At 41.7% G+C, this 27,085-nt stretch overlaps 1 protein-coding gene across 13 annotated transcripts in view; it reads left to right on the top strand.

Annotated features, from left to right (window-relative positions):
- Positions 1-27,085, top strand: part of CALD1 (caldesmon 1) — a 232,720-nt gene that overhangs the window by 139,731 nt on the left and 65,904 nt on the right. The window contains exon 1 of one of the 13 annotated variants that reach the window (XM_018046906.1): positions 14,982-15,232. The exons of 11 other annotated variants lie outside the window; for them this stretch is intronic. In XM_018046906.1, coding sequence (XP_017902395.1) covers positions 15,180-15,232 — 53 coding nt within the window. In that variant the 5' untranslated portion in view covers positions 14,982-15,179. Of the gene's footprint in view, positions 1-14,981; positions 15,233-27,085 lie in introns of those variants that run through there. One more of the 13 variants, XM_018046910.1, reaches the window with a different exon arrangement.

Genomic DNA, 27,085 nt, shown 5'->3' with positions numbered 1-27,085 from the left:
ATATAAATGGATTCCCATCCATCTGTGAATGAAGTTAAAGAGTAATGTGCATACCTTATGAGCAAAACCAGTTCTGTTCATGAGTTTGCTATATAATAGGCAATGTTCATCAGGAGTCGGAAAATCAGTTTTCAGTCTGATAAATCTTCATTAATATTCAGAGTCTTCCATTTAAAAATCTTTATGAGACTGTGGAAAAGTATAAATTTGAACCATTTGTAAATAAAGGATTTGATTAATATGTTAAGTATGCAAGCTGCATTCCATGGCTTAGTTATTAAGCACTTGAGAACACAACTTTTTAAAGAATTTTGGAAGAATTCACCCTCATTTAAAGGTTTAATTTGCTAATTATAATTCACTTTTATGTATGCAAATTTTAAACAAGTTTCTAATGTTTTGTTAATCTGGTTGAAGTCACCAGACATTCTTGAACATATTTTCAAAACAGAATTTCTTTCAAAATATTATATAATTTGTACAGGCCTTCCTTTCATTTGTGCTTCCCTGATGGGTCAGATGGTAAAGAATCTGCTTGCAATGCAGGAGTCCTTTCAGTTACTCTAGATTAGTGAGATTTGACATTATATCTGAGATTATTACCAACTAAATAAATTAAAATGTGAGGGTGTATTTTCCATTTTAATAACGCCCTACATCACATACAGTTCCTTTGTTGGAATAAAAATCTTGGTAAAATACACATCAGCCTCTATAAATAGCAGCCATAAGCCTGTACATTCAGGAGAGTCTCCAGAGAGTGTATTTTAAACTGCACATTGTTTAGAATAGGAAATTCTTCTGATGTTCATATTTTCCATTGTGAGTGACATGGTCTATTCCATGTCGCATCTTCATTGGCTTCCATCCTATACCATTTAGGGATCCAACTGGTAGATTCCAGAAGATTGCTCAATATGTGCTTTTCAGCTTTTTAAGTAGTCTGGGTCTTACTGCCCGTGGGAATTCTGCATAATGAGGGGCTCTCCAAATGAAAACTAGATAACTTCCAGAGCTGGGCCCAGCAACTAGACCACTGAAACAGTACTTTATCTTTGGAGCTAGTAACTCTAATGTGCCCATTCAGTATAACAGTAGTCAATCTATTTTTCATTCCCACAGGAAGCTTTGCACTGTTGGCAGAACTTTCTGGAGAAATCAAGAGACTAATATGGAAAATTACTGAGCAGGAAGTGAACAAACAGACAAACATGATGAGATGATGGGTTATCATGCAGATTCCAAGACAAGGAGCCTCAGCAGTTATAATTACACTGCATCTTTCCCAAGGCACTGTTGGCAGCCATAGTAGCTGTATGCCTCTGCCCACTCTTTCCTTGACGAGTCCTTCTGTTTCTCTAATCAAAACTGTTGTGTAAATCTAATTTTTTTTAGTAGGAGCCCATTTTGGAGATCTAATATTCCCTCACCATTTCTCCTTCTTTGATGAAGAGGATGAGAAATTTAAGGGGACTTGGACAAAAGTTGTGATATACAAGGAGTTGATATCTGATGCCCTTCCTTGCTGACACTCCCCTTTAAGAGCCTTTAACTCTTCCCACCTAACGAACCATGAAAGCAAAACATTCCTAATATACGTATGTTTTCTGAGCCGTCACCCTCAGAGTATATCTTGGCTGCCCAGGGAGTACCATTGCTATGGAAGCTCCATGGTTTATGAACTGAACAGAATGAAGCTTTTATAAAACTCAAGGCTGGGGCAGGATGGAAATTCCTAATCCTTTCATTTCTAAGTGCCTTATACCAGAGGCACATGAATATAAGTTCTATCTCATTGAAACATTTATCAGAGCAATGGTAGCATGAACTGGGGAGACATGCCCTTCAGAAAGGAGTTAGTTTTCCGTAAGAATGCTGACTGAAGTGAGAATTACTGTTAGGAAACATCCTGGTATCGTGTTGGGTTGTATGATCAGAAATTAAGACTCTCTTCTCTGCCTTCTCAGGAAAGAGTTTAGAAATTCAAATCATTAAACTCAGACTTGCAAAGCAGCACATCCAAGAGCATACAGTCAGTGGCAGCATGAAGCCTGGAAACTCTGCCACTTACTTTAGTTCCGGTGCTTTGTGCTGTGCCTGACCTCTCCAACTGCCTCTAACTCCATGAAAGAAAGTATCTTTTGGATCAATGATTAAAGAAAAAGGACACTGTATAAAGGTTGAGCAGATCTGGGCTTCCTCAACAGTAAAATAGAATTAACACTTCTCAGGGTAGTGGAGAAAATGAAAAGACATATGGACAGATACCATCAAAAGTGTAAGGGGCTGCACGTGGCAAATGCTTATCAGGTAGAGACACCTGTATGATTCATTTAAGTCCAATTCACTTCCATTTAACTCTACGTGTTGCAGCAAGTTTCCTTCTGGTCATATACTATGTTTCAGACCTTCTGGTCATATGTGTTCCAGAAGAATGTTCACATTTCACATTCTGCTGTGTTATGCTGTCTAACTGGCCCTTGGGCATTCGAGTCTTTCAAAAATCTGACTCAAAGAAAATGCTGTAAATTGTTACCTCCCACTCTCCCCAGAGCCTGTCACCCCTGGAGAGGCCTAAAGACCTCAAAAGCAGATTAAAAGATACCATTTTATCTTCCCTTTCCTAGTGGTGAATTGAAGAGAAAATTCAAAAGATTTTAAAATGATGACTTTATCCCATTCAGAATTAAATCCTGCTGTTGGTCACTTACCTGCCTGATTTTGCTTCTAAGTGAGCAAAAGCCCTCAGGCTTAGAGGGCTTTTGTGCTGCTTCATATCACTGTCCTTTCCTCCTGAAACTCTTGTAAGTGGTGAACTCTTACCTTGAAGCCCCATCTCAACAGTCATCCTCTGGAAGAGTCCCCAGTCAAAGTGACTGATTTCCCACCTTGGGTTTCCCGTAGCACTTTTCTGGTACAGAAATTATTATCACCCATTTTATTTCATATTTGTTCACATGTCTATTTTCCCCACCAAACTGAAAGCAACTCTAAATCCAAAACTACATCTTACTTTTATTTCCCCAATGACTCATACTCAATGCTGAAGAAATGAATGAAAACCAGCTACTCCAATTTATATCTGTGTACCAAGGCAGAACTTTGCTTACTTCAATAAGCTATTTAGGGACTTGCCTTGTGATCCAGTAGTTAAGACTTCAGCTTCCAAAGCAAGGGGTGTGGGTTCAATCCCCAGTCAGAGAGATATGATCCCACATGGCTTGAGGCAAAAAAAAAAAAAAAAAAAGCATAAAACAGAAGTAATATTTAATAAATTCAATAAAGACTTTTTTTTCTTAATGGTCTTTAAAAAAATAAACTTTCGGGGGGACATAGAAACATTGGTGGCCTCTGGGGTATTCCCTGAGTACCAGCACCATCCATACAGTGCTTGAGGTTCCATCACCCTCCTGACGAACCACTGGAATTTTGACTTCTATCTCTCTAGAGATATGAAGAAACTCACCTCCTGTACTTCTCTGATTATTAAGGACAGTGGACTTCTGTTCCACGTAATTTTTGACCATTATGTTTATTTAGTTGCCTCATGAAGGCAAATGGTATTAATGTGGTAAGAGCAGATTCCCTTTGAGCTTCCCTGGTGGCTCAGCGATAAAGAATCTGCCTACAATGCAGGAGACCTGGGTTCGATCCCTAGGTCAGAAGATCCGCTGGAAGGGGAAAATGGCAACCCGTTCCAATATTCTTGCCTAGAGAATCCCATGGACAAAGGAGCCTCATGGGCTACAGTCCAAGGAGTTGCAAAGAGTCGGACACAAGTGAAGGGACTTAGCAGCAGCAGCAGCGGCGGCAGCAGCACATTCCCTTTAGCTGGACTATTTGCTCTAATATTCAAGCTCTTAAGTGTTATTTGCAATTAACATGTGCATTGTGAGACCAGATAATCATTGCATTACAGGGTTCACACCAAGCTCCAAAGAGTCCAACAGTGAACAAGCTATATAATCAAAAATTTCTCTAATGAAAGACCAAGTTTGTGGTCTGGAGGAGTAAACTTCTTCAGCTAATCCCAGGAGGAAGGGCAGAAGTAGATGAGGGTTAGGGTCAACCTCAGACGAGTATTTACTAACACTCTTTCTGAAACAGAGAGTGTTTAACACACAAGTTGGGTCTAAAGTTTAGACTCTAAATAGTGCACTGTTTTCTAACACTGGGATGTTGTGAGGAGGCAAGGGAGGAAAAAGGAATAGAGAAAGATGTTAGAAAACCCAAGACTTTTAAACCAAGATATGGACAGTTAACTTTATTTTCAGTGAAATGGAAAACATTTTGTTTTTAATAATAGTTTATATACCTCCAAAAGTATTGTTTGGAAGAAAGAGGAGAAGCATTTATAAATAAATGTTTATTTATAAGTAAACTATTTATAAATAGTTATCAATCAAAACTCTAAGATTCAAATTAATTCAGTAAACATTGGCTATGATACAACACAGTAGGCACTGGATTTCTTAATTATAAAAGTATAACCTTTGGTTGATTTGTTACCCTAAAATTTATAATTAAAATGAAGTTAATGAACTGGAATGCCCAGAACAGATAGGCTTGGAAGGACTATAGAATAGTCTCAGAATTGTATCTTTTAATTTTTAATTTAATTTTTAATTGTTAGATTCACTGAAAAAGAGTCAAAAGGAAAGATAATTTGAAGTGATCCTAGAAAGACACTGAATCCTAAAATACCTATGGGAATCTCAGATTACATCAGCTTTCTCTACTTTGAAACGTAGGTTAGAAAACTGAATGCATCTTTCAGGTCACTGGCTTTCAGATTTGACTTGACTGAATGCTACTTTTTGTATAAGTATCATCCATTTTATTTTCTTTATTGTCTTCATGAGGTCTTAAAATTAAAAAGCTTTCCAGATGGCTTTTGACTTCTAAATAAGAAAAATGGATATGATTTTTTTATTTTTATTTATTTATTTATTTGTTTGTTTTTTTTTTTTTTTAATTTTAAAATCTTTAATTCTTACATGCGTTCCCAAACATGAACCCCCCTCCCACCTCCCTCCCTATAACATCTCTCTGGGTCATCCCCATGCACCAGCCCCAAGCAAGCTGCACCCTACGTCAGACATGGACTGGCGATTCAATTCTTACATGACAGTATACATGTTAGAATTCCCATTCTCCCAAATCATCCCACCCTCTCCCTCTCCCTCTGAGTCCAAAAGTCCGTTATACACATCTGTGTCTTTTTTCCTGTCTTGCGTACAGGGTCGTCACTTCCCTGTTCTGTTCTATAAACTAATGAACAAAAGGGAGCTCTATTTGTTTTTCTTGCCTTGGTCTTAATAATAGTTTTATTTCATTGCTCAATAACTTCAAAATAACATAGTGTCCTAAAGCTGAAGCGCTTCCTCCTAGTCTACTTCTAACCTCTTGTCTCAAGGCATATCATAAAGACACTCAAAAATTATACAAAAGAACATTTCTAATACATTCAACACATGTCAAATTACATTAGGTCTCCCAGATGTAAGCGAATGGAATCTAGCTGCAGTCAACTCTATTAGTCAGCCTGGACTGCTGTAGCAGAATGCCAGAGACTGGGTGGCTTAAATAGAAAGAATTTATTTCCTGTAGTGCTGGAAGCTGGGAAGTCTAAGACTAAGCTACTGGCAGATCTGGTGTCTGATGAGAGCCCTCTTCCTGATTTGCAGTTGGTTGTCTCCTTGTTGCATCTTTACACAGAGGAGAGAGACAAAAAGCAAGCCTTCTCACATCTATTCTAATAAAGACACTAATCCCACTCATGAGGACACCTTCATGTCCTAATTATCCCCCAAAGGCCCATCCCCTAGTACCATCACATCCAGGGTTAGGATTTCAACATATGAATTTTAGGAGATACAAACATTCAGTCCACATTCCTGATGGTATCAGTAAGTCTGGAAAAAGAATGGGTCAGTAGAAGAGGTCTGCGTGGGTGCCAGGTCCAGGGTTGGCACTGGGTATCTAGGAATATCCAGATGAGATAGACCTTGACTCTCAGGGTTTGTTCAGTCTTGTGATATGATAGATATTTTCTCCACTGAAGGAGATATGTCCTCACATCTCCCCTTAGTTTGGGTGAAATCTTCTCTATGGTGTTCTCCCTTCCCTTTGCTCTGACTCCATGTCATAAAGCAGTCTCTGGTGAATGAGACTTCTTGACACTCTTGTGTGGGAACTGGGGGGGAAATAGGAGCTCCCCAGGCACTGAAGAGGGAGGTCATCCATTCTATCTTAATTAACTGGCCTTAACTGGGCATTCTGATGTACGCATCAATTTCTCGTGAGTCTATGAGCCAGTCAGTCTCTCTGAGACCTGTCCATCCTGAGAACTCCCAAGATTCAGTGGCTGGGGCAGCAGAGTGTCTAGAACTTGTACCATGAGAAATACTCTGAAAAAGACCACTCCGTGGGAGTATCTGGTAGGACCAGCCAACTGGCCTTTTTCATTCAGCATCTCTAGTCCATTGCTGTCCCCCTTTAACCCAGAGAGCAAATGATGAGAATTATTTCAGCATCTGCCATATGTCTGACACTATTTTAGGCTGTATCAGATGTCAAAGAGGTGTTAGGAAACATCCCTGCCAGAAAACAGGTGAGAAGAGGTATATACACATGAACAGTGAGTAAATAAGACTCTCCATATCCATTCATCTATTTCTATCTATAGAAATAGATATTTCTATAATACTAATTCATGTGATCTGTTAATCACAAAATAGGACAGTACCTTAAAAAGTATCATTTATGTAATATAAATAGTAAACACTACCTCCAAAGTATCCAAAACACACAATGGATTATTTCTCTAGCAATAGGAACCAATAGATATTTTAATCCAGGTCTGACCACCTAGTAAAGAAATCAAGTTTTTTCAGACCTTACATTGTATCTCTGGAAAAAAATCTGGATTTGATTTCAGCTCTGAAAGCCATGTGTAAATTTTATATCCAGATGCATAGAGTGGACATTAGAAAATAAATTTCTGGTGTGGAAATATTTAGATAGTTTGAACAAGAGTGGTACACACTGTGAATTCCATGGCTTAAGAACTACCATGCTTCCTTTGAAGATGTGACTTTTTCCCTGCACCAGAATTATATTCTGAGTCCCCACGATAGTTTCTTAATTTCCTTCACAGTTTAATTGTATCTATATACAAGAAATCTATATTCTAAAGTTATCACCAAGGGCCAAATCCAGTTTCCTACAGACAGAGACCATATCTTTCATGTACGCATTTCTTCCCTAGAATTATATAAGGTATATATTATTATTTTCTGAGACCAGAACCAGGAGTTTATAAATGTGCACTAGCAACCATTCATTCAAGAAACTGATGTTAGAACCCTACTATTTCCAAGCACTGTCTTACTGTTTTAAAAATGTGTTTCAGGCTGGAGGGTGGAGGGGAGTTGGAGGCACAATCTTTTTAAGATAGTAACTTTTCTTTCCAGGAAAAGAAAGTAGTGCAGCTAGCTAAAGCCCTCATATTTTAAAAAGAGCTTAGAGACTAGACCTAAATAATTGTTGCAAAAGAATTTAAACAGAAATGGAACCTCACAGCAAGTTAGCTGGAAGGGCTGAGTCACACATAACACAACTATTTCTCGCATGCAAGTAAGAGTGGGCTCGAACTTTCTCATTGCTCCTCCTAAGATGATAGATTACAAAGAAATAAAGTCAAAACTAGAAAGACTTTATAGAGGTGGAGCCAGACACTGGTTCTTAAAGAATCACTAGAATTCAGAGAAGCAAAGGACATTTAAAAGGCCGTTTTAGGGAAAGGGAGAAAGAATAGCCTCACTGGGTAAAGGCAGAACACTTCAGGAGATATTGGGGAAATGGTAGGAAACGCCAATAATCTTTTCACTGAACAAAAGTCTCCTTTCTGATCCACGTTAGGGTACCCTGCACTGAGGATGTTCATGCGCTAGATTGCCGATGGGTACAGCTGGAGGTCACGATTTCCTAGGGGGATGAATTAGCAAGGTAATGCTGGGGTTCAACATTTGGCCTTGAGAAGGAGAGAATGCCCTCCTTTTAACTGAACGGTGGGGTCTTGAGCAGAGGACCTACATTTCACTGTGAAAATACAGAAGCATCAAGGCAGAGTGAAATGATGTCTCACTCCCATGCACCCATCCTGTTTTATTCGAGAACCAAACACATGCTAGGGTGGCATTGATGGTGCGCCCCCTGGGCCAGCGGGAGGAGAAGAGGGGAAGAACAGTTCACAGGATTAGATCTCAAGAAAGCAGATTAGACAGACTGAGGAGAAACACTGCCTCCTGAAAGTGCTCCCATGGAGCACTAAGTGGTTCTGAAAGCCTTCTTTCTTTAGCTGACTGGTTTATTATAGTTTCTTACTCCTGTTAGTTTGTCTAAGATTTAGAATAAAATGTAATTTTATAAATGTACAGAAACCTTATAACCAGCACCCATATATCCTCAATCAGATCTGCCTATGGATGTCAACAAAATGACATTACTAGTGGTATAATTCTTAATGATCCCTGCTGAAGCAAGACTAACTCCATGAATAAATTAAAAAAAAAAAAAGAGTCCTTCTGTTTCTAGAAGTCTGATTCATAAAACCTAACAAATGGTGCATTCGGCCACCATGTGCAACCTTCTGCGGCTCCTGCCACTGATTCCCTGCCCCAGTGAGGCCCTGCACCCACCCTCTGCCGCTGCCCTAGGGCTTACTTGAGACCCTCCATTTCCACGTCAAAGATGCTGTCTCATGCCCTTACTACAAACTTTCAAGTTTCTAAAGTGGTCCTGCGTTTCCTTCACTCTTCCAGAATTCCAAAACGGCCGTGGTTATAGAAGTGTGTGTCTTGGGGGTGAGGGGCCTTTGCTCTGCCCCTCTTTGTCACCAGGCCACCAAAACTCAGCCTAGACTCAGCAAACATCTTGTGTGGTTTTGCTGAGTGGTTTTCCTTTTAGACTCAGGAAACACCCACTTCCCTGAAGCCCACCTTGGTCCTCAGGGCACAAACGTATGGGTCTCAGCTCAGAGCCAATTCCAAGGCATGGGATGGCAGACAACGCGCCAAACCTCCATGTGGATCAGCTCCCTAGACCCTCTTCACCACACAGTCACACGTGCCCAAATGCATCTCAATTCCAGTGGTGGGCATAACTGGCCTTGAGGCTGGGCCACCAGACACATCAATTATCCTCTCATTTCCACTCAATGACAGAAAAAAACAAATTAACTTGGTCAAGGCCATTATTTACTCTTTATGAAGCTGTGTGCCCTAATTTACCTATGCAGCACATGTTACAGAAGCGCTGCTCCATGCCAGACATTGTGCTAACTGGGGTGAGAGGATGGGGCACGAAGATGGGTAAGACACAGTCCGCCTCCTCAAGGAGCTCACAGCCTAATAATGGGAGGTAGAAATATGTAAATACACTTGGAGTGCAGTCCAGGGCCTTGAACTCTATGTTGCTTCAAATAGATCATTAGAATTCCCAGACATTGAAATGTAGGTATATATATGCTCTCTGAAAGATCGTGTCCTCCTTTCTTGAAATCATATTTTGTGTTTCAGGCAGGAGAGCAAGAAAAATACTATAGAGAGTAACCTGAAAGAAATGAAAAATGAGCCTCTGGAAGCAGTATGAAGGTCTTTGTATGAGGGTAATTAATAACAACAAAAATAGCTTAACATATAAATGTTGGAGATAGATTGACTAAACAACAAATCTGGAGAAAAAAAAGCCACCCAGGATTTAGCACAAAAATTAATGAATGATCTCTATAAGAGATGCTATTATCAACGTGAAAACAATGTTAGGATGTGTTAACAGGAACGTGGCAGGCAGTGCTGGGACTTCAGCCAGCCGCATTCAGCCTTGGTCAAGCCTTTATTATGTCCAATTTTGGTTTCTCACTTGAAGAGTTGTTAAATTTCAGGCTGATATTAAAAGGATGGAAAATAGGCATTGGCATCTAGCCTAGAAAAGACGAGACTGAAGGATGACTTAATACCTGTGGCCCTAACAGAGATAAGTGGATTTCTATTTCAGGCACAGGAAGTCTAGTTCAATCACTGAATAAACTGAGCATTTAAGAGTGATTAAACACTGGGACCTTGACCATGGGATGTCACCTTAGAAGTACAGCACTTCAGCTCTGCCACTTTCAGAATATTGTTCACTCTCCATCTTGCATTAATATTTTAGAATGCATATCTTATCTCCCTTTGGGACTGCCCTTCTTATCTTTGGAGGCCTCATGGCTCTTAACTCTATGACTTGCTTGTAATAAATATCCAAATAGTGTTAGGTAGGGGGAAGGTGCTGGAATGGAAACTATATGGCCACCATTATGAGGTCGACAAGGGAATGGAGCCGCCCAAGCTGTGTTACAGGCCTGGAGTGAGACCAGTGAATAGTTCAGAGAATTGTCTCAGCAAAGGCCGTAAACATTCTTCTGATGGACAGGGCACTGCACTGGAAGACTATGAGGAGGGGTAAATGATGGCTCTCCAGAACAGTCCATACAGCCCTCCACCCCCTCCCCCGCCCAGCCCAACACACATTCCACAGTGGGAACTACAGACTTTAGCTAAGACGTGATATGGAAGGAGAGACAAGGAAAATACTGGATGGCAGAGAGCAGAAGAAAGAAGGAAGAGTAGTCTGTAATTTCTGCAAAAGGAGATAGAAAAGGGAAAAGCATTTCACAAGAAGCTTTCTCAGGAAGATCTGTTAAAAAAGCAGTAATCCCAGGAAAATACAAAACAATATCATTTAAGTGAAACATGTTCAGTACCATTCGGGGAGGGGATTGGGGAGGAGGGTGATGCTTCAGCTGTGGAAGAAAGACTCTGAGAGGCCACAGGAAAGGAGGAAAGATGTCGTTAACCCCTTCACTCCTGTTCCTGGTGAGCGGCTGTCTAGGCAAGATCTTTTGCCTCATTCTAAGAGTGTAGTGTCTGTGAACTTTTCTTTATAAGAAAAATTTTCTTCAAGAACTTTTAAAAACATCCTCTTTAAATTACCTGACTGGTTGCCTCTCATGTGCTTAGATTTCCTTTAAGTTGTGTTTCTGTAGGGTGTGTGAGTGTGTGTGTGTGTGTCTGTCTGTCTGTCTGTCTTGAGTGCATTAGGGTAGTACATGGGTTACTTCCCACATACCTCTCTTTTCCCTAGGGAATTGATCTAAGGTAGAAGCTGTTCTTAAACAACCATTGCAGACCATAAAATCTGGAACAGATCATGGAGCTCCTACCTCCATGAAGTAAAGTTATTTTTTAATCATATTTTATTAACAAAGGACCACCCTGTGGTGGGAGCTTATTTCTTTCTATAGTACTGACCTCCTTCAAACCTTCCCAGCCCAGAATCTCTTTGGCGAAAAATAAAACAAACTATCTAGAAATGGAGGGTGCTATCAGTCATTTCCTTGATGCTGGAAAAGATTGAAGGCCTGAGGGGAAGGGGACAACAGAGGATATGATGGTTGGATGGCATCACTGACTCGATGGACATGAGTTTGAGCAAGCTCCGGAAGTTGATGAAGGACAGGGAAGCCTGGCGTGCTGCAGTCCATGGGGTGACAAAGAGTTGGACACAACTGGGTGACTGAACTGAACTGATCAGTAATTCAAGAGTGACCCAGATTTTCATTCCCACTAGTGAGAGGCCAGAAATGTCACCTGTATGACACCTTCTCTCTTGCTGAAGGATGACTGGCCCAGCTGTTCATATTACCAATGAAGGATCATTACTTCGGTTCTCAGAGACACCAGTTCTGGCAGTTGGACTCTGAGTACCTGTGTCTGTGCTACACAGTGAAAGCACATGTGCTTGGTGGTCTCTGCAGAAACAGACGCTGTTCACAAATGACCTTCTGGTGTGTTCTTCCTGATTCCTCTCACCTCGCCTCTCCAGCCCCTGGCAGCTGGACCTCAGAGGGCTACCTGGAAGCAGCTGCCTACTTCAGCCCCGCTCTCATCTTGTGATTCTCTCATCTTCCTGCCTCTCAGATGCATCCAGTCTCCCTCTCATTGTCCTCTGCGCTCTCCCTCTTCCACACTGGAGTCTGACTGAGCCCCAGATTCATTCCTGTCTTTGCTGTTGTCATGTTAGTCCCCTATTAGGTAGCAGGAGTTATGACATCCATTAGTTTTACAAACTGAAGACAGACAGCTACTTCCCAAACACATTCCATTAATTACCAGGGGCCAGCTACAAGAATGCATGATTTCTCTCTTTCTATCTGTACAACTAGGGAAATAACTTGGTGGATATGTTTTATATAGCTGGCCATTAGCGTATTTTCAGTGCATGAATGTCAGCATGTTAGTGGAAAATTACTAAATTCTTTCTCTCCTCTATGTGTGTGTGCATGTGCATGTGTGTGTGTGTATGTGTGTGTGTGTGTGTGTGTGTGTGTGTGTAGAAAAAAGTCTAGCCTGGAAGAACCACTGAATTTTTTCCAGGCTAGTCGATTTTATGAGTTTATTCTGATGATGCCAAAATTATACTTGCCACCTCAGAATTGGAGTGGGAGTGGGAAACAGGAAATCAGGAGGTGAAATGTATTCCCAAGGTCAACTGAGTCCCATAAGCAAATGTATTGGTTTTCTATCACTGCTGTAACAAAGAACCGCAATGGTGGTAGCTTAAAACAGTACCAGTATAAACTTACTATCTATTGTTCTAGAGGTACAGAGTCCAACACAGTTCTCTCCAGGCTAACCTCAAGGGATAGATAGATAGGGCTGCATTCCTTTCTGGAGGCTCTAGGGGTAAATCCATTTCCCTGCCTTTCCAGTTTCTAGAAGCCGCCACATTCCTGGATTCCTGGCCCCATGCTTCTATCTTCAGTGCCAGCAAGGTCATCTCTCTGGCCACTAGAGCCACATCTCCTCGTGACCTCAGTGGGAGAGGCTTATCTCATTTTAGACCTTTTGTGACTAAGAGTGAGCACATCTGGATAATCCAGGATAATCTCTCCACCTCAATGCCTTTAACTTAATCACATCTGGAAAATCCCTTTTGCCGTGTAAGGTAACATATTCACAAGTTCTGGGCATTAGGACATTGGATGTCTTTGGGAGAAACATTATTCTGCCTGCCACAGCAAATCACTGAATTTTAGAGGAAAAAAATTGAATGGGAAAAATGTGGTAGAAAGAGGAAAGGCAAAATGCCTCAATACATGTATCTATCACAGCTTTGGAGCAATAAACTCAAACCAAGTCAGTATTTTATTAAAGCCTCTTGTGTAATCTCTAATTTTATGAGTGTCTTGTGCACTTTAAGTAGTCTATATACATTGAATGATAGATAATATACATAATCAAAGGGATGTTGAAAGGTGTATATTCATAATGTGTGTGGGTGTTAGTTGCTCAGTAGTGTCGGAGTCTTTGCGACTCCATGGACTGCAGCCCCCCAGTCTCCTGTGTCCAAGGAATTCTCCAGGCAAGAATACTGGAATGGGTTACCATTCCTTTCTCCAGAGGATCTTCCCTACCCATGGATCTAATCCAGGACTCCTGCATTGCAGGCAGATTCTTTACTATCTCAGCCACCAGGGAAGCCCATTCATCATAGTATATGGAGATAATTAACTTTGAAATTCATTAAACTCTATTACTCTATAAACTATGACTTTGAGAAAAGCATAGGACTTAAGCAGAAACACAACCAACATTTTCTAGTTAGTGAAAGTGAAGAGAAGATTTAATCTAACTAAATTAAACTTCTTTAAGTTGAGCACAAGAGAACCTGCTTTGGTTCCTCTCCGTGACTTGGGGTGAACTTTTGAAATGCTCAGTGCTTTTCATCCATGCTTGCAACATGAAGCCATAGATCTCAAAGATTTTTTTTTTTAATCACGTGAAGGATGTGAATCAATGTGTGAAGGGGATTGTTTCTCCTGCTATATAAATGGCAACCCACTCCAGTATTCTTGCCTGGAGGATCCCAGGGACGGGGGAGCCTGGTGGGCTGCCGTCTATGGGGTCACACAGGTTCGGACACGACTGAAGCGACTTAGCAGCAGCAGCACACCAAAAGAATCATCTTAACCCTACATTGTGGAGATCTGTGTCGTTCAACTGATTTAACAGAAAGCCAGAACCATCAGTATCTTGGTGCCCCAGCAGCAATCTGTTCATTGCTTGTTAGAGATGAAGAAACACATTCACAACTCAGGCCTACACGGAGTGTCATCTCCAGATAGAATCAACACCACCCCCTCCACAGGGGCTGGAATCTGGCTGCTTTCCAAGCTGTTGCTGACCAGGCTCCCTTGCCTGGCCTGGCTGATGAGATCATCACACCAAGTGCCACGGGGGCAGATGAGGCCTGCTGTTGCAACATGTTCCTTCCTCGGGCTGTTGCCTTCACTTCACCAAATGCCCTGTATAACCCAGCATATCTCCGATCCACTGGCTCTCTTCCCTTTGCCTTTGTATGCATTTTTATATCATGCATCTTCCCCTGAATAAAAGGGATAATAGAGGTTTCTCAGATTTGATTTCTCAGTGGGAATTGTTTGCTTTGGAAGCCACCTACACCAATTCTAATTGAGAACAGAGCTCAGAAGGAGGTCCTGAGAACTGCACCCGGATGAACTTTTTGGTGGGCTGATTTCCGTTGATTTCTTTAGCATTGGATTGTGTATGTGAGTGATCCTAGGGTTGACTGTTTTCCAAAAGCCTGGGCACATGGATCAATCAGTGTCTTTTTCTTTAACTAGTTCTCTACCTTGGAAGGATTCTTTGTAATTGGTCATATAAAGTCTTCATCATGAAAGCTACTGGGGATCCTGGGCCCCGCTGTCCAGTCATAAACATTGTGGAAATCACGAAGCAATCTGGGCCCTTTACAACCTACGTCCAAACATGATGAGCTTCTATTAGAGAGATTACAGTAAAAAATAACAATCAGCTCTCTGATGATCCTGTGCGGAGGGAAAGGGTGGGGAGGAGTAGATTTGGCAAAGGACAAGCCCAGACTTTCGTCACAGGGACAGACCAAAGTGTTAACACAAAGGGAGAACCCGGGAGCATCCCGTACAGTGCATTTCAGCCCAGATAACATGGCACTTCCGCGGGCCGGGTCCACGCCCTGACCGCCGGACGGTCTCAGCACCTCTGCGCCCGCCCGCCGCCCTTCCAGCTGCAGACATGCTCGCGGGATCCGGATCTCAGGGAAGACGCAGCCTGGCCGCGCTCTCCCAGTGAGTGCTTGCTTCACCTCTTCGGGGGTTTCTTCTTCTTTCTTATAAAGGAATTGCTGTTTTTAAAATGCTTTTTAATTGTGGGAGTGGGAGGAGAGAGGAGAAGCCAGGAGGCAAAGGAAGGCAGTGAGTGTGGAAGTTTCAGACCCGTATGGAACTTTTTTGGTCTCAACTTGGTGGTGGTTCTGATTGGTTTTCCTCGGTTCCATTTTTTGGGGTGGTTCCTAGACCATTTGCGGGGGGTTGATACCTAGGCACTCAGTTTTCTTATTCCAAATACCGATCCACAAAGCATCGGGTTTCTAAAGATCTGCTGTTAATTTAGACCTGAGCCCTCTGCTCGGAATGATCCATCTGCAGGGCTCAGAGACTTTGGCTAAAGCACACATTGCCCAATCCGTAGAGTCAACAGCCCAAAGCCCTTAATACACTGGCCATCTGACTGTGACAGAACAAGACCCAGAGCACATGCTATCGATCAGAGAACTGTTCAGATAACAGGCTCCAAAGTTTAGAATCCTGGAATCTTAGAATGTTCAAGCTGGAGGGGCCCCTAGGGCTGTTTGCTGAAACTCTTTCCTATAGACTGAGAAACTGGAACCCCAAGGGGCAACTCCTCTCACCCAAAGCCAGACAGCAGTCAATAGCGGGGAAGCCAGTGTCTTTGTACTTGCAGGCAAGGGCCCTTTTCACGCTGGCGTTTATGAGGTTTGGAAAACTCTCTGGGTCTTGGGAAAAGGTACCGCACAAGAGTAAGAACACCAGATGGCCTTTCAGTAAATCTGTCCCATTTTTGAAAGTTTTGGCATCGATTCAGCATGACAATTGTTGTTCCAGTCGCTCCAGCATTTGTGTAACAGTTCATCAAATAAACAGGAACTCAACAGGGTCCTAAAAACGAGACCCACGTCCACTGCATTGGCAGATCTCTTGGATAACCAGTTTCTTTGCGTGTGATCACTCAAGTGTGAGAGCAAAAAGGGGTGTCAGAGGTTATCTGTATGGCTATCAGACTGGTTGGGGGGGGGGTTGTTTTTCTTAGCAAAGTTACTGTTACGAGGAATTCTGTTACGTAAAGGAGATGTTCTGATCAAATGGGTGGTTTTGGATCTAGAGCTTCTCTTCACTGCTGTAGTCCCCATTGCTCATCCCCCCCACTCCCCATCCTTCTCTACCCCTCCCCACTCTACCCACTCCACCAAAACTTCCTTGGAATCCTAGGTGTCCATGGAATTTGAGAAACCCCCCCAGTTGTGTTCAATGGCTCAATTTCCAGTGAGGAAACTGAGGCACATGGGGTAAAGGGCTGGCCCAGTATTCACAGCTGGTCAACAACAGAGCCTGGAATCCAATCTAGGGTGTGTGTGTGTGTGTGTGTGTGTGTGTGTGTGTGTGTGTGTGTGTGAATTCCTGGTCCTGACTCTTCCCGCTTTATCATGCCCATGCTTCTATCAGTTTACTTTCTCCATATCTCTCTCACTCTTATCTACTCATCTGTCATTTCCTGAATTTCAGCAGTTACTGCCCCCCCACCCCCACACACACACCTGAACAATTCTAATTGCCTCCTTTCTGGTTCCAGCTTCAGTCTCTGTCTGCTTTCTGACCGTGTCCCCTCCGGCCCTCCCACCCCTCACCCTTGAAGATAGAGCTCACTGTCCTCCACATGGCATTCAAAGTTCTCCACGATCTGCCTTTTGTATCCCTTCCCATTCTGACCGCCCCCTGCTCTGGCCGAATCAGATTACTTACTGGTCCCCAAAGTCATCACATAAAAGCCACCTCCGTTCCTTGGCTCACCCTATACCATATGTGGAGAACACTCTATAAGCCTCAGTTTCCCCTCTGAAATGGAGGAATGGAACAAGATTGGGGCTTCTGAAGTGTTCTATGGAGACCAAGGATTCCAAGGAAGTTTTGGAGTGGGTAGGGCAAGGTGGGATAGGGAAGAGACAGGGAGTATGGTGGGAGGTAGAGGCAATGGAGAGACGAGGTGTGATTGGAGAGTACAGTAGGGATGAGCGGCTCGATCTCACGTGCTCCTGACTCCATTCCTGTCCTTCAGGGCCCTCATCAAATGCTGCCTTTCTCCACAAGGCTTTCTCCGCTCCTCTTTTGTCTCCGCACCACTAACCGTTGCTGTCCATCCTTCCATTATTAGCTTTAAACTAAAGATAGTGGTGAGCATGCCTGTCCTCTTGCAATAAATGGTAATCCACTTGAGGGTAGGAACTATTTTGACTCTTTAGACCTTCAGCTTCCAGCATGGTGCCAGTGGTCAAAAAAATATTCTTTAACTTTCCCGTTATTGGATAAATCAAACTCAGTTCATGTAAGTTCACACTTTTCATTGGAGTCATTTGAACACACCAGAGCTTCTGGACCTTCTGCTTTGGAAGAAGTTTTAGGTTAAATGCCAAAACAGATGCCCAACAAAATGATTTCTAAATTCCTTTGCATTTGCATCAGATAATTTATCTCAGTTTCCTCACCTACGGAGCAAGATTGGAAGTATTTCTTTTAGGAGGTACATTAAGATTCCTAAACGCCAAGACCTACCCAGGGTCATGTTATTCTCAGGGGCAGTTGTGAATGGTTTTTCAGTTCTCTATACTTTTCAAGGTGCTGTTTAATTTGTTCCTGGTACGATTATTGAGAGATTCTGTCACTCGAGGTCTAATATTTTCACCGCTTACTTTCTCATTTTCCCAAAGCCTGGGTGAAATCTTCTTGAGTCAAGATATGGGGTTTCCTATAAATAGCCATGCTTTTGCCACATTTTCTAACAAATATAGAAGGGTATATAAATTTTTAAACCATGATACCAAAGAAACATAGGAAATTTTTTAGTTCATGCCACAGTTTTCTGAAGAAACTAAGCAAAAAAATGACAGGGAAATAAGTGTACCCACTCACTATTCACAGTAGCCAAGAGTTTCAGGAAACCCCGTTTGTTACAACTGTCTTCAAGGAAAAAGTCAACAGTCTGAGAGAGGAACACTCAGGCGCCTTCTCTCTTACCAAGTAAAGGGCATGTACATTTTGTGACTGTTGATGTGTATACCAAACTGGCCATTTTTGTTCACTTTGGAGTTCAAAGTTTGGCTTTAAATGATTGACATCACTGGACCTCTTATCTGGTTAAGGGTAAAATTACCACTTTCTGTTAGTGGATAAAAAATTAGAAAGAATGGCAGAGAAACGGGCAGTTATGCTTTGCCAGTATGGGGCACTCTATAAACAATATTGCTGAATTTCTGCTGGAATGGTGACTATACCAAATCTTTATGGAGATGGTCTCGACTTTCTGCATGCGTCTTCCTAGCCACCTGGCTACAAGTACATTGACTGGGTGCCTGGGGGCCACAGGCCTTTCTTTCCCTCCTGGTTGATGCAATTTGCATTGCTCACTTCTCTTTCCCTCTCCTTATCTTTAACCTATTTCTATCCTTGACATGAGCGCTCACTTCCTACTGCTTCTCACACCCCCTCCCCAGTTCCCCCAAAATGGCTTTGCAGAAGCCAGGCTAGCTGAAGCCAGAGGAATGGGGGCTGGGGAGGTGTTCCTCTATCATCTGGAGGCTAATTTGCCTCTGGCATTCCCAACTGGACCAGTGAGGATGCTTCCCCCCCCCCCCCCATAGAAATGCAGTTTCAGTTCTCAGTACTAGCTTCAGATATATCCTGGGTTTTAAAAGGTGATTGTGGGCTGGCCCAAGATCCCAACTGCCATGTATAATAATGTTTGAAGTTCCAAAAACCAATTTGCAAATTAAGGTTTTGGAAATAAGCTTTTCATAAATGTAGGCCTGCCTGAATTCATTTCCAAGCCTAATTGAGTTTTTAAGAGGAGCCTTTAAAAATCTGTAAACCTCACTCATTTCCATGCATTCATTCAACAAATATTCATTGAGGGTTTTCTGTGCCAGTTAGTGCTGCTGGGACTAGGCACTAAGAACATAAAAAAGAACAAAGCACAGGCTCTGGCTTCAAGATGATCTAGTCTTTTAACCTCCCGCTCACTGCAGGAATGCTCCTCTGTTCTCATCCCACACCCACCTCCCAGCAGACACACATCCCCCGGTCCATCAGGGGGCTGCCGTCAGAACAGCAGAGACACCTGGCCAGCGCCAGCGGCATCAGTGCTTTCCTGCTTTCTCTTTCCCTCTGACCCTCTGAAAGAAGTACTAGTTTCTATTATACTTGAGTATAAACTTAAATATAATAAGTTTATTTTGTGACTCAGTATGTCAGGGACTCAATGGACATGAGTTTAAGCAAACTCCAAGAGATGGTGGAGGACAGGGAAGCCTGGGCTGCTGCGTACCACGGGGTCGCCAAGAGTCAGACACGACTGACCTGACGAAGCACGCAGGCACCATACATAGTCACACGTATATCTGTTCGAAACAAATGTTTCACAAAATAATGCTCACTCTTGCTATGTTCAGTGCCCTCTGATGTTTTCTTTTTTCAAGTTGTACTATTGATTTTTTTTACCTTTATTAAAGTATGACTGACAAATAAGATTATTATTATACATCCACAGGATTCTCCAGGCAAGAATACTGGAGTGGATTGCCATGCCCTTCTCCAGGTCAATTATTAAAGTCTAATTGACAAATAAGCTTATAATATATTTAAAATGTACTATATGACAATCTGTAGATTTATACACTGTGAAAGAAGTCCCATAGTTAAGTTAATTAACATATTCATCACCTATCATATTTACCTTTCTTTCCTTTTTTGGTGAGAACACTTAAGTTCCACTCTTTTAGCATATTTCAGTTGACAACACTGTATTATTAACTATAGTCACTATGTTATCCATTGGATCGTTAAGACTTTATTCACCTTATCACTAAAAGTTTATAGCCTTTTACCAGCCTCTCCCCTTGGCAATCACTGTTCTAGTTTAACTTTTTTATTCAAATTCCACATATAAACGATAGCATGCAGTATTCGTGTTTCTCTGTCTGGCTTATCTCAGCACAATGCTCTCCATATTCATTCATGTTGTTGCAAATGGAAGAATTACCTTCTTTTTTTAAAAACTAAGTTTTGTTGGCCTGTAGTTGATTTACAGTGTTGTATTAGTTTCAGGTGTCCTTCTTTCTAAAGGCTGAATAGGATTTCACATTGCTATGTACATATTGTCTATGTTACAATATTCCATATTATATATATTTACGTACACATGTATATGGATCTCCATTCATCCATTGATGAACTATTGTGAACAATGCTGCAATAACTTGAAAATACAGATATTTCTGATATAGTGATATAGTTTCTTGCCCTCTGATATTTTCTTTAGTCTATATTTCATTAAAAAATGCTAGTCATAACCTACTAAGTAGATTTCAGAAGCTGCAAGCTGAATTTTGAAAGCCATTGACTATATTACATAGTCTTGATAACCCTGACCCTGCTAGCTGCCTGTTTCAGAGATCAGCCTAGATACTTAAAGAGAGGCTTTCTAGGTGGGAATCAGAGGGTCTTGATTCTGATCTAACTCCTTCAGCAATAAGCCCTGTGATCTCCAGGAAGCCACTTTATCTTGCTACAATGCAACTGTAAGATAGAAATGCTTGTGTCTGCTCAGTGTAACTTGCAGGGTGGTAAGACCATCCAGTACAGTGATGTGTGTTAAGTATATGGAAAAAAAAAACTAAGTACTAAACAAATACAAGTTATTATTAAATAGCCTTATTTTTCCCAATTAAAATTTAATATCAGAGGAGCAACTTGGGGAGACCATTTTCTCTTTATAGAGTTGTGGAAAGATCCTTGCATGGGCTATAAAATTATGCAACTTCACATATGAAAATCTCAGAGTGACATTTGTTTGGGATGTTGTAACTAGGTTTGTATTTAAGAAGCTCAGCCAGGTCATCCTCTTTTCTCTGCCCTTAAATACTTTTTCCGGTTGTAAAATCAAGGAAGCAACTAGGTGGTCGGTGGATTTTTAACTTCTGAGCCAATTTGTGAAGGAGTATGCTTTGCCTGATAGTATCTGCTCTGGCCCACTACGTTGATAAAGGCTCATTTCCATTGCTATTAAGACTTTTTTTATTAAAAACAACTGACATTAAATAAAAGTAATGAGTAAAGGAGACAGCTTTATTAAGAACTGTATAAAACAATAAATTTCTAAAGAAAATGTGGTACTTTTCTCACTGACCATTCACTTTCTATTTATAACCTTTATTGTAAACTTCTCATGCAGACATTGATTAGAATGCTTCTTACATCTTGATATTGCTATTTAGGTGGTATTTTAGGCTGGTATTTTCTATGCTAATGAATACCTTTTGAAGGTCTAACCCACACTAGACAGGCTTTTCCAGGCTAGCCCGGTCTTTTCTTTCCATGACTTCTTTCTGATAGTTACAAGGAATAAGCACTCACCTTTTATAGAACTCAATTTGGTAAGTCACTATACCTTGCTTTTTATATGCAACAGAGATAATATGTGCTTAGTCACTCAGTCGTGTCTGACTCTTGCGACCCCATGGACTATAGCCTGCCAGGTTCCTCTGTCCATGGGGATTCTCCAGGCAAGAATACTGGAGTGGGTTGCCATGCAATTCTCCAGGGGATCTTCCCAACCCAGGGATTGAACCCAGGCCTCCTGCACTGCAGACAGATTCTTTACCAACTGAGCCGCCAGGAAGAGATAAAATAATAATATGATAAAGTGAGGACTATACTCACCCCAAGATAATTAGCCACTTTTGCTCTTTGAAGAGTGAAAACATTCTTGCACAGATCAGCGATACCCTACGAAAGGCCACACTTCATAATTATCTTGCATAGTTTCCAGAGAAAGGTACATTAAATACAAAAAATTTAAGTAATTTTTTCAACCCACCTGTAATATGGTTTCATGATATTTATAGCTTTTGTGTGTAATTCCCATAGCTACTTAATGAATTAATATATGTCTAAGAATTGAATTGAAAATAATGGTTTTCACACAACTTTTTAATAAGAGTAAATTTAAGGTCCAAGGTGGCCTGTGTACACTGAACTTTTGAAGCAGAAGAGATGGCTTTAAAGAAGAGCTGATCGCTTACCTCTGCTATTTCTCAGGTAGTCTTTCCAGAGTGAAACAGCACTGCTGGCTGGGAAAAAGGTCTCAGTACTGTTTCTACTGACCTGACCCAGCTTTCAAAGCACTAAATGGGCACATTATTGGCAGGTGAAAACTAGAGCCAGGTATCCTGACTCCCACATCTGTGTTTGAACTTTGGTCTTTGATGAGTGTGTGATTGAGCAGATCTATTAATTTCAGTGGGCCTAAGTTTCTTCATATGTGGGGCGGAGCAGGTGGGGGGAAAGAAAGGTATAGTATCTGTCTTGCAGGTTTAGTGAAAATTAAAGGAATTAGTTACGTGAAGGTGTATAAACCACAGCAGATAATCAGTGTTAAATTTTCCACCTTCCTCTTCCATAGGAGCTCTTCTTTTCCTACAGATCCTAGAAGAGAAATGGCTTGATATCTTTCACCAACAAAGCTACTGGGGTGTAAGACGCTGTAAAGCCAGGTGAATTCAGTTTGTGATTGACATGTGTTCAAAAAAATCCATCTATTTTTAAAAAGTTAAAGGAGCTTCTCATCTCAGATTTTAGCTGTTCCATGTACTTCCTACTTAAAAACTATAACCCATACTGCAATACTTTGGATAACTCTTAAAGTTAAAAGAAACTTGCTAAAAATAGGCTTTGGGGGCAAAATATAAAATTGCTACTTTCTAAAACTGGCCTAAACCAGACACATTGTGAAGAAGGACATAGTAAGAAGTAGGAATTTGTTTGCCAAAAACTTTGATGCCACCAATCTCTAAGTAAGCTAGATAGAGAACGAGAGTATAAATTAGGAATATTAACTTTGAAAAAAGCAGATAAAGTTGGAGCTGGACTCAAATCCTAGTTGCATCATTTTATTAACTATGTGCCCTTGAGCTGATTACCTAATCTCACTGAGGTTTTTCAGTTTATTTGTCTATAAAATGAGGACAAGATATGTAAAGTGGTTAGCACAGTGCCTGGCACTTAGCTCAAAAAGATGTGTGTGGGGTGATAGACAATAATAATTACTGGCATTAACTGGATGCCTAAGGGAATGAGTCTGAGGTAGCTTCCTGGTACAGTAAGCCCCCTACACATGAATCTTCAAGTAGTGAACTTTCAAAGATGTGAACGTGCATTCCGTCAACATCAGGCATGCGTGAAACTGCAGCTTGCCCTCCGTCTCCTTGGCAGTCCTTCAGCTCTACCGTCTCCCACCTCCACTCCCTCCTCCGCTCAGTAACTCTTCTTGCCTGTTCACTCAATGCCAGCCTCTATGTATCAGCTTACTACTGTACTTTTCAAGATAATGTTCTTAAAAATGGTTTCTTTATTTTTTGTGGGTTGTTTTTTTTTTTATGTATTATGTATGTGAAAAGTACACTATTACAGTACAGTGCTGTATAGCCAATTGTGATAGCTGGGTACCTAGGCTAACTTTGTTGGCCTTACAGATACCCTCTCGGAACAGAACTTGTTCATATGTAGTGGACTTACTGTATTCACAGAACTGTGAATGACTGTGATGAGTCGTATTAGTTTCCTAGGGCTCACATAACAGTACCACAAACTAGGTGGCGTAGAACCACAGAAACTCATTGTCTCTCACAGTTTTAGAGGCTAGAAGCCTGATGTCAAGGTGTCTGCAGGACTATGCGCCCCCTGAATCCTATAGGGGAAGATTCTTCCTTGCCTTTTCTGGATGCTGGTGGCCCCAGCTGGGCCTTGGTTTGTGGCAGGATAGCTCTAATTTTTCCATTACTTCTCATGACATTCTCCCTATTTCTCTTCACATCATCTTCCCTCTGTCTGTCTCTGTGTCTGAGTTTCTCCTTTTTATAAGAACTCCAGTCATTGTGGATTGGAGTTCACCCTAATGAACTTATCTTAAATTGATTACATCCTAATTCCAAATAAAGTCATGTCCTGAGGTACTGGAGGCTAGGACTTCAAGGCATTTTTGGAGACAACACAATTAGACCCCACATAATTATGTGGGTACACAGAGTTCCTAGAATTAAATGCAACAAACCTGGGCCTTACCTCTACATTTTAAAGTTTGCTGAGGTCTCCACAAATTGAGTAAACCTTCTGTACCCTGGAGATACCTTATGTGGAAATGGTATTCTGATGTGAGTTTGCTGAGTAGTAGATATTCCCGGGAGGATTCCCAGGTGGCTCAGTGGGTAAAGAATCCACCTGCAGTGCAGGAGAAGCAGGTTCAGTCCCCGTGTCGGGAAGATCCTCTGGAGGAGGGCATGGCAGCCCACTCCAGTATTCTTGCCTGGAGAATCCCATGGACAGAGGAGCCTGCTGGGCTGCAGTCCATAGGGTCACAGAGAGTTGGACACGACTGAAGCAACTTAGCAGGCATGTACACAGGTACTTCCTGATCACTAAAGGACAAAAGCTCCTTCGGCTCAAGCATTATGGGGCTTTCCTATTAACCTCAGTGAGTGCAAGGCACCCGAGAAGTATGTATGTCTAGCATAGCCTCTTCTCACCCCAAGGGAAACAGCCTTGAAGTCATAAATTGAACCATGCCAGGCCTGTACTGTATGAGTTAGTATCATGGGAAAGATTTACTTTCCACTTATTCTCCCTCACCTGTATACATTTTTAAACTTCTGACCTTAATTAAACATTCAGTTTGACCCAGGGAAGCATTATAAGTCTGTCTCTCTCAGATCTGAAGACTTGCAGGCTGGAAGGGAGATGCTGTAAAACATTCCCTCCATCCAGGAGCTTAAGAAGGCTAGTTTTATGAGTCTACCTAGAGCTACAGGTAAATCTCAAACCAAGACCCTCAGACACCAGAGGAGCAAAAAGAACACAGCAAAGGTGAGAACTGAGCATATGAGGAAATAAAATTATAAGTTACACTGGAAGGCAACTTCATAAATTAGATGGGCTACTAATTCAATGTAATGAACCACACACCAAAATAAACAGTAGAAGGTGCTTGTAATCGTTGACAAAAATTAGCAAAGTGGAACCGTGTTGTTGTTCAGTCGCTAAGTAGTGTCCGACTCTTTGCAACCCCATGGGCTGAAACACATCAGGCTCCTCTGTCCTCCACTGTCTCCTGGAGTTTGCTTAAATTCATGTCCATTGAGTTGGTGATGCCATCTAATCATCTCATCCTCTGTTGCGCCCTTCTCCTTTTGCATTCAGTCTTTCACAGCGTCAGGGTCTTTTCCAGGGAGTAGGCTCTTTGCATCGGGTGGCCAAAGTATTGGAGCTTCAGCAGAAACACTCGATCCTTAAACTGAATACTGTCCTAGCTTCCTCGGGCTGCCTTAACAGAGCACTACATACTTTAAACCAACGTACTACATACATTAAACCAACAGGCAGGGTTGTTCCCTTCGGAGGGCCATGAGGGAGAATCTGTCCCAGGCCTCTCTCCTAGCTTCTCTTGGTCTCCTGGTCATCTTTGACTCTCCTTGGCATGTAGATATATCACTCCAGGCCTCTGCCTTCCTCTGACATTCTCTCTGTTTCTTCACATAGTCTACCTTCCATGCATGTCTCTGTCTGTGTCCAGTTTTCTTCCTTTTTATAAGGACTCCAGTCCTATTGGATGAGGGCCCACCTTATGACCATCATAACTTGATTACCTCTGTAAAGGCCTTATTTCCAAATAAGATCACCTTCTGAGGTTCTGGGGGTTAGGTCACCAACCAATCATTTTTTTTTTCATAATTTTATTTTTTATTTATTTATTTTTGGCTGTGCTGGGTCTTTGGTGCTGCCAGGCTTTCTCTAGTTGTGGCAAACGGGGGGCTACCCCCTAGTTGAGGTGCATAGACTTCTCATTGTGGTGGCCTCTCTTGTCAAGGAGCATGGGCTCTAGCTGCTCAGACTTCAGTAGTTGCAGCACGTGGGCTCAGTAATTGTGGGTCTCTGGCTCTACAGACTCAGTAGTTGTGGTGCACGGGCTTAGTTGCTCCAAGGCATGTGGGATCTTCTCCAAGACATGTTCTGTCCCTCCCAGATCAGGGATATAACCTGTGTCTCCTGCACTGGCGGGTGAATTCTTTACCACTGAGCCTCTAGGAAGCCCCTAACCGATCATTTTTAGAGAGGACACACATCAACCCATTACAGATTCTGAGAGATTTAAAATAACTTTAACATGTCATTGCATAGTTTAATTCATAAGCAGTAAGTGGGATAACTTTCTAGTACAATTAGAATGCCAGCTGACTGAAGGATATGGGGGCAGTGTCAGGCCATCTGTTTAAAGCCATTCTGGTGACACTCAGAACCAACCTCTATGCATAGAGTTCTGAACCATCAATTCTCCACTAAGTTTGGGTGTTAAGCCAGCCCCAAAGAATAATAGAAAAGGGGATTATCCTCTTCTACTGGCATGCATGCATTTTCTGGAATGGAAAGATAAAGCTGTCTGATGATAAATTTTACATTTTAACGACAAGTGACATGGGGACTAAGAGAGAGACAGAGAAAATGAGAGATAAAAAGCATTCCACTTACTGCACATTTTTAGCCCCTATTCTTCCTCTCCACACTCCACCCCTCAAAAAAAACAAACAAAAAATACAGAGACAAGGTAGTCAACAGAGAAGGAATAAAGGAATACCAGCAAAAGAATATTTCCCTATGTTTGTTCTGCATTTCTAAGCCTTCTCTGGTGTTAATATTCTCAGTGAAAAGGAGTTTAAGATCATTGAGTAGAAAAATCTCCCTGCCCAGTTCTCCCCTTCATGCTTGGAAACAACAGCATGCCCTGGAAGACATAAGCACAGAACC

The sequence above is a fragment of the Capra hircus genome, chromosome 4 (genome assembly GCF_001704415.2).
Source record: "Capra hircus breed San Clemente chromosome 4, ASM170441v1, whole genome shotgun sequence".
Taxonomy (NCBI): domain Eukaryota; kingdom Metazoa; phylum Chordata; class Mammalia; order Artiodactyla; family Bovidae; genus Capra; species Capra hircus.
This window is presented reverse-complemented; position numbering and strand designations above follow the sequence as displayed.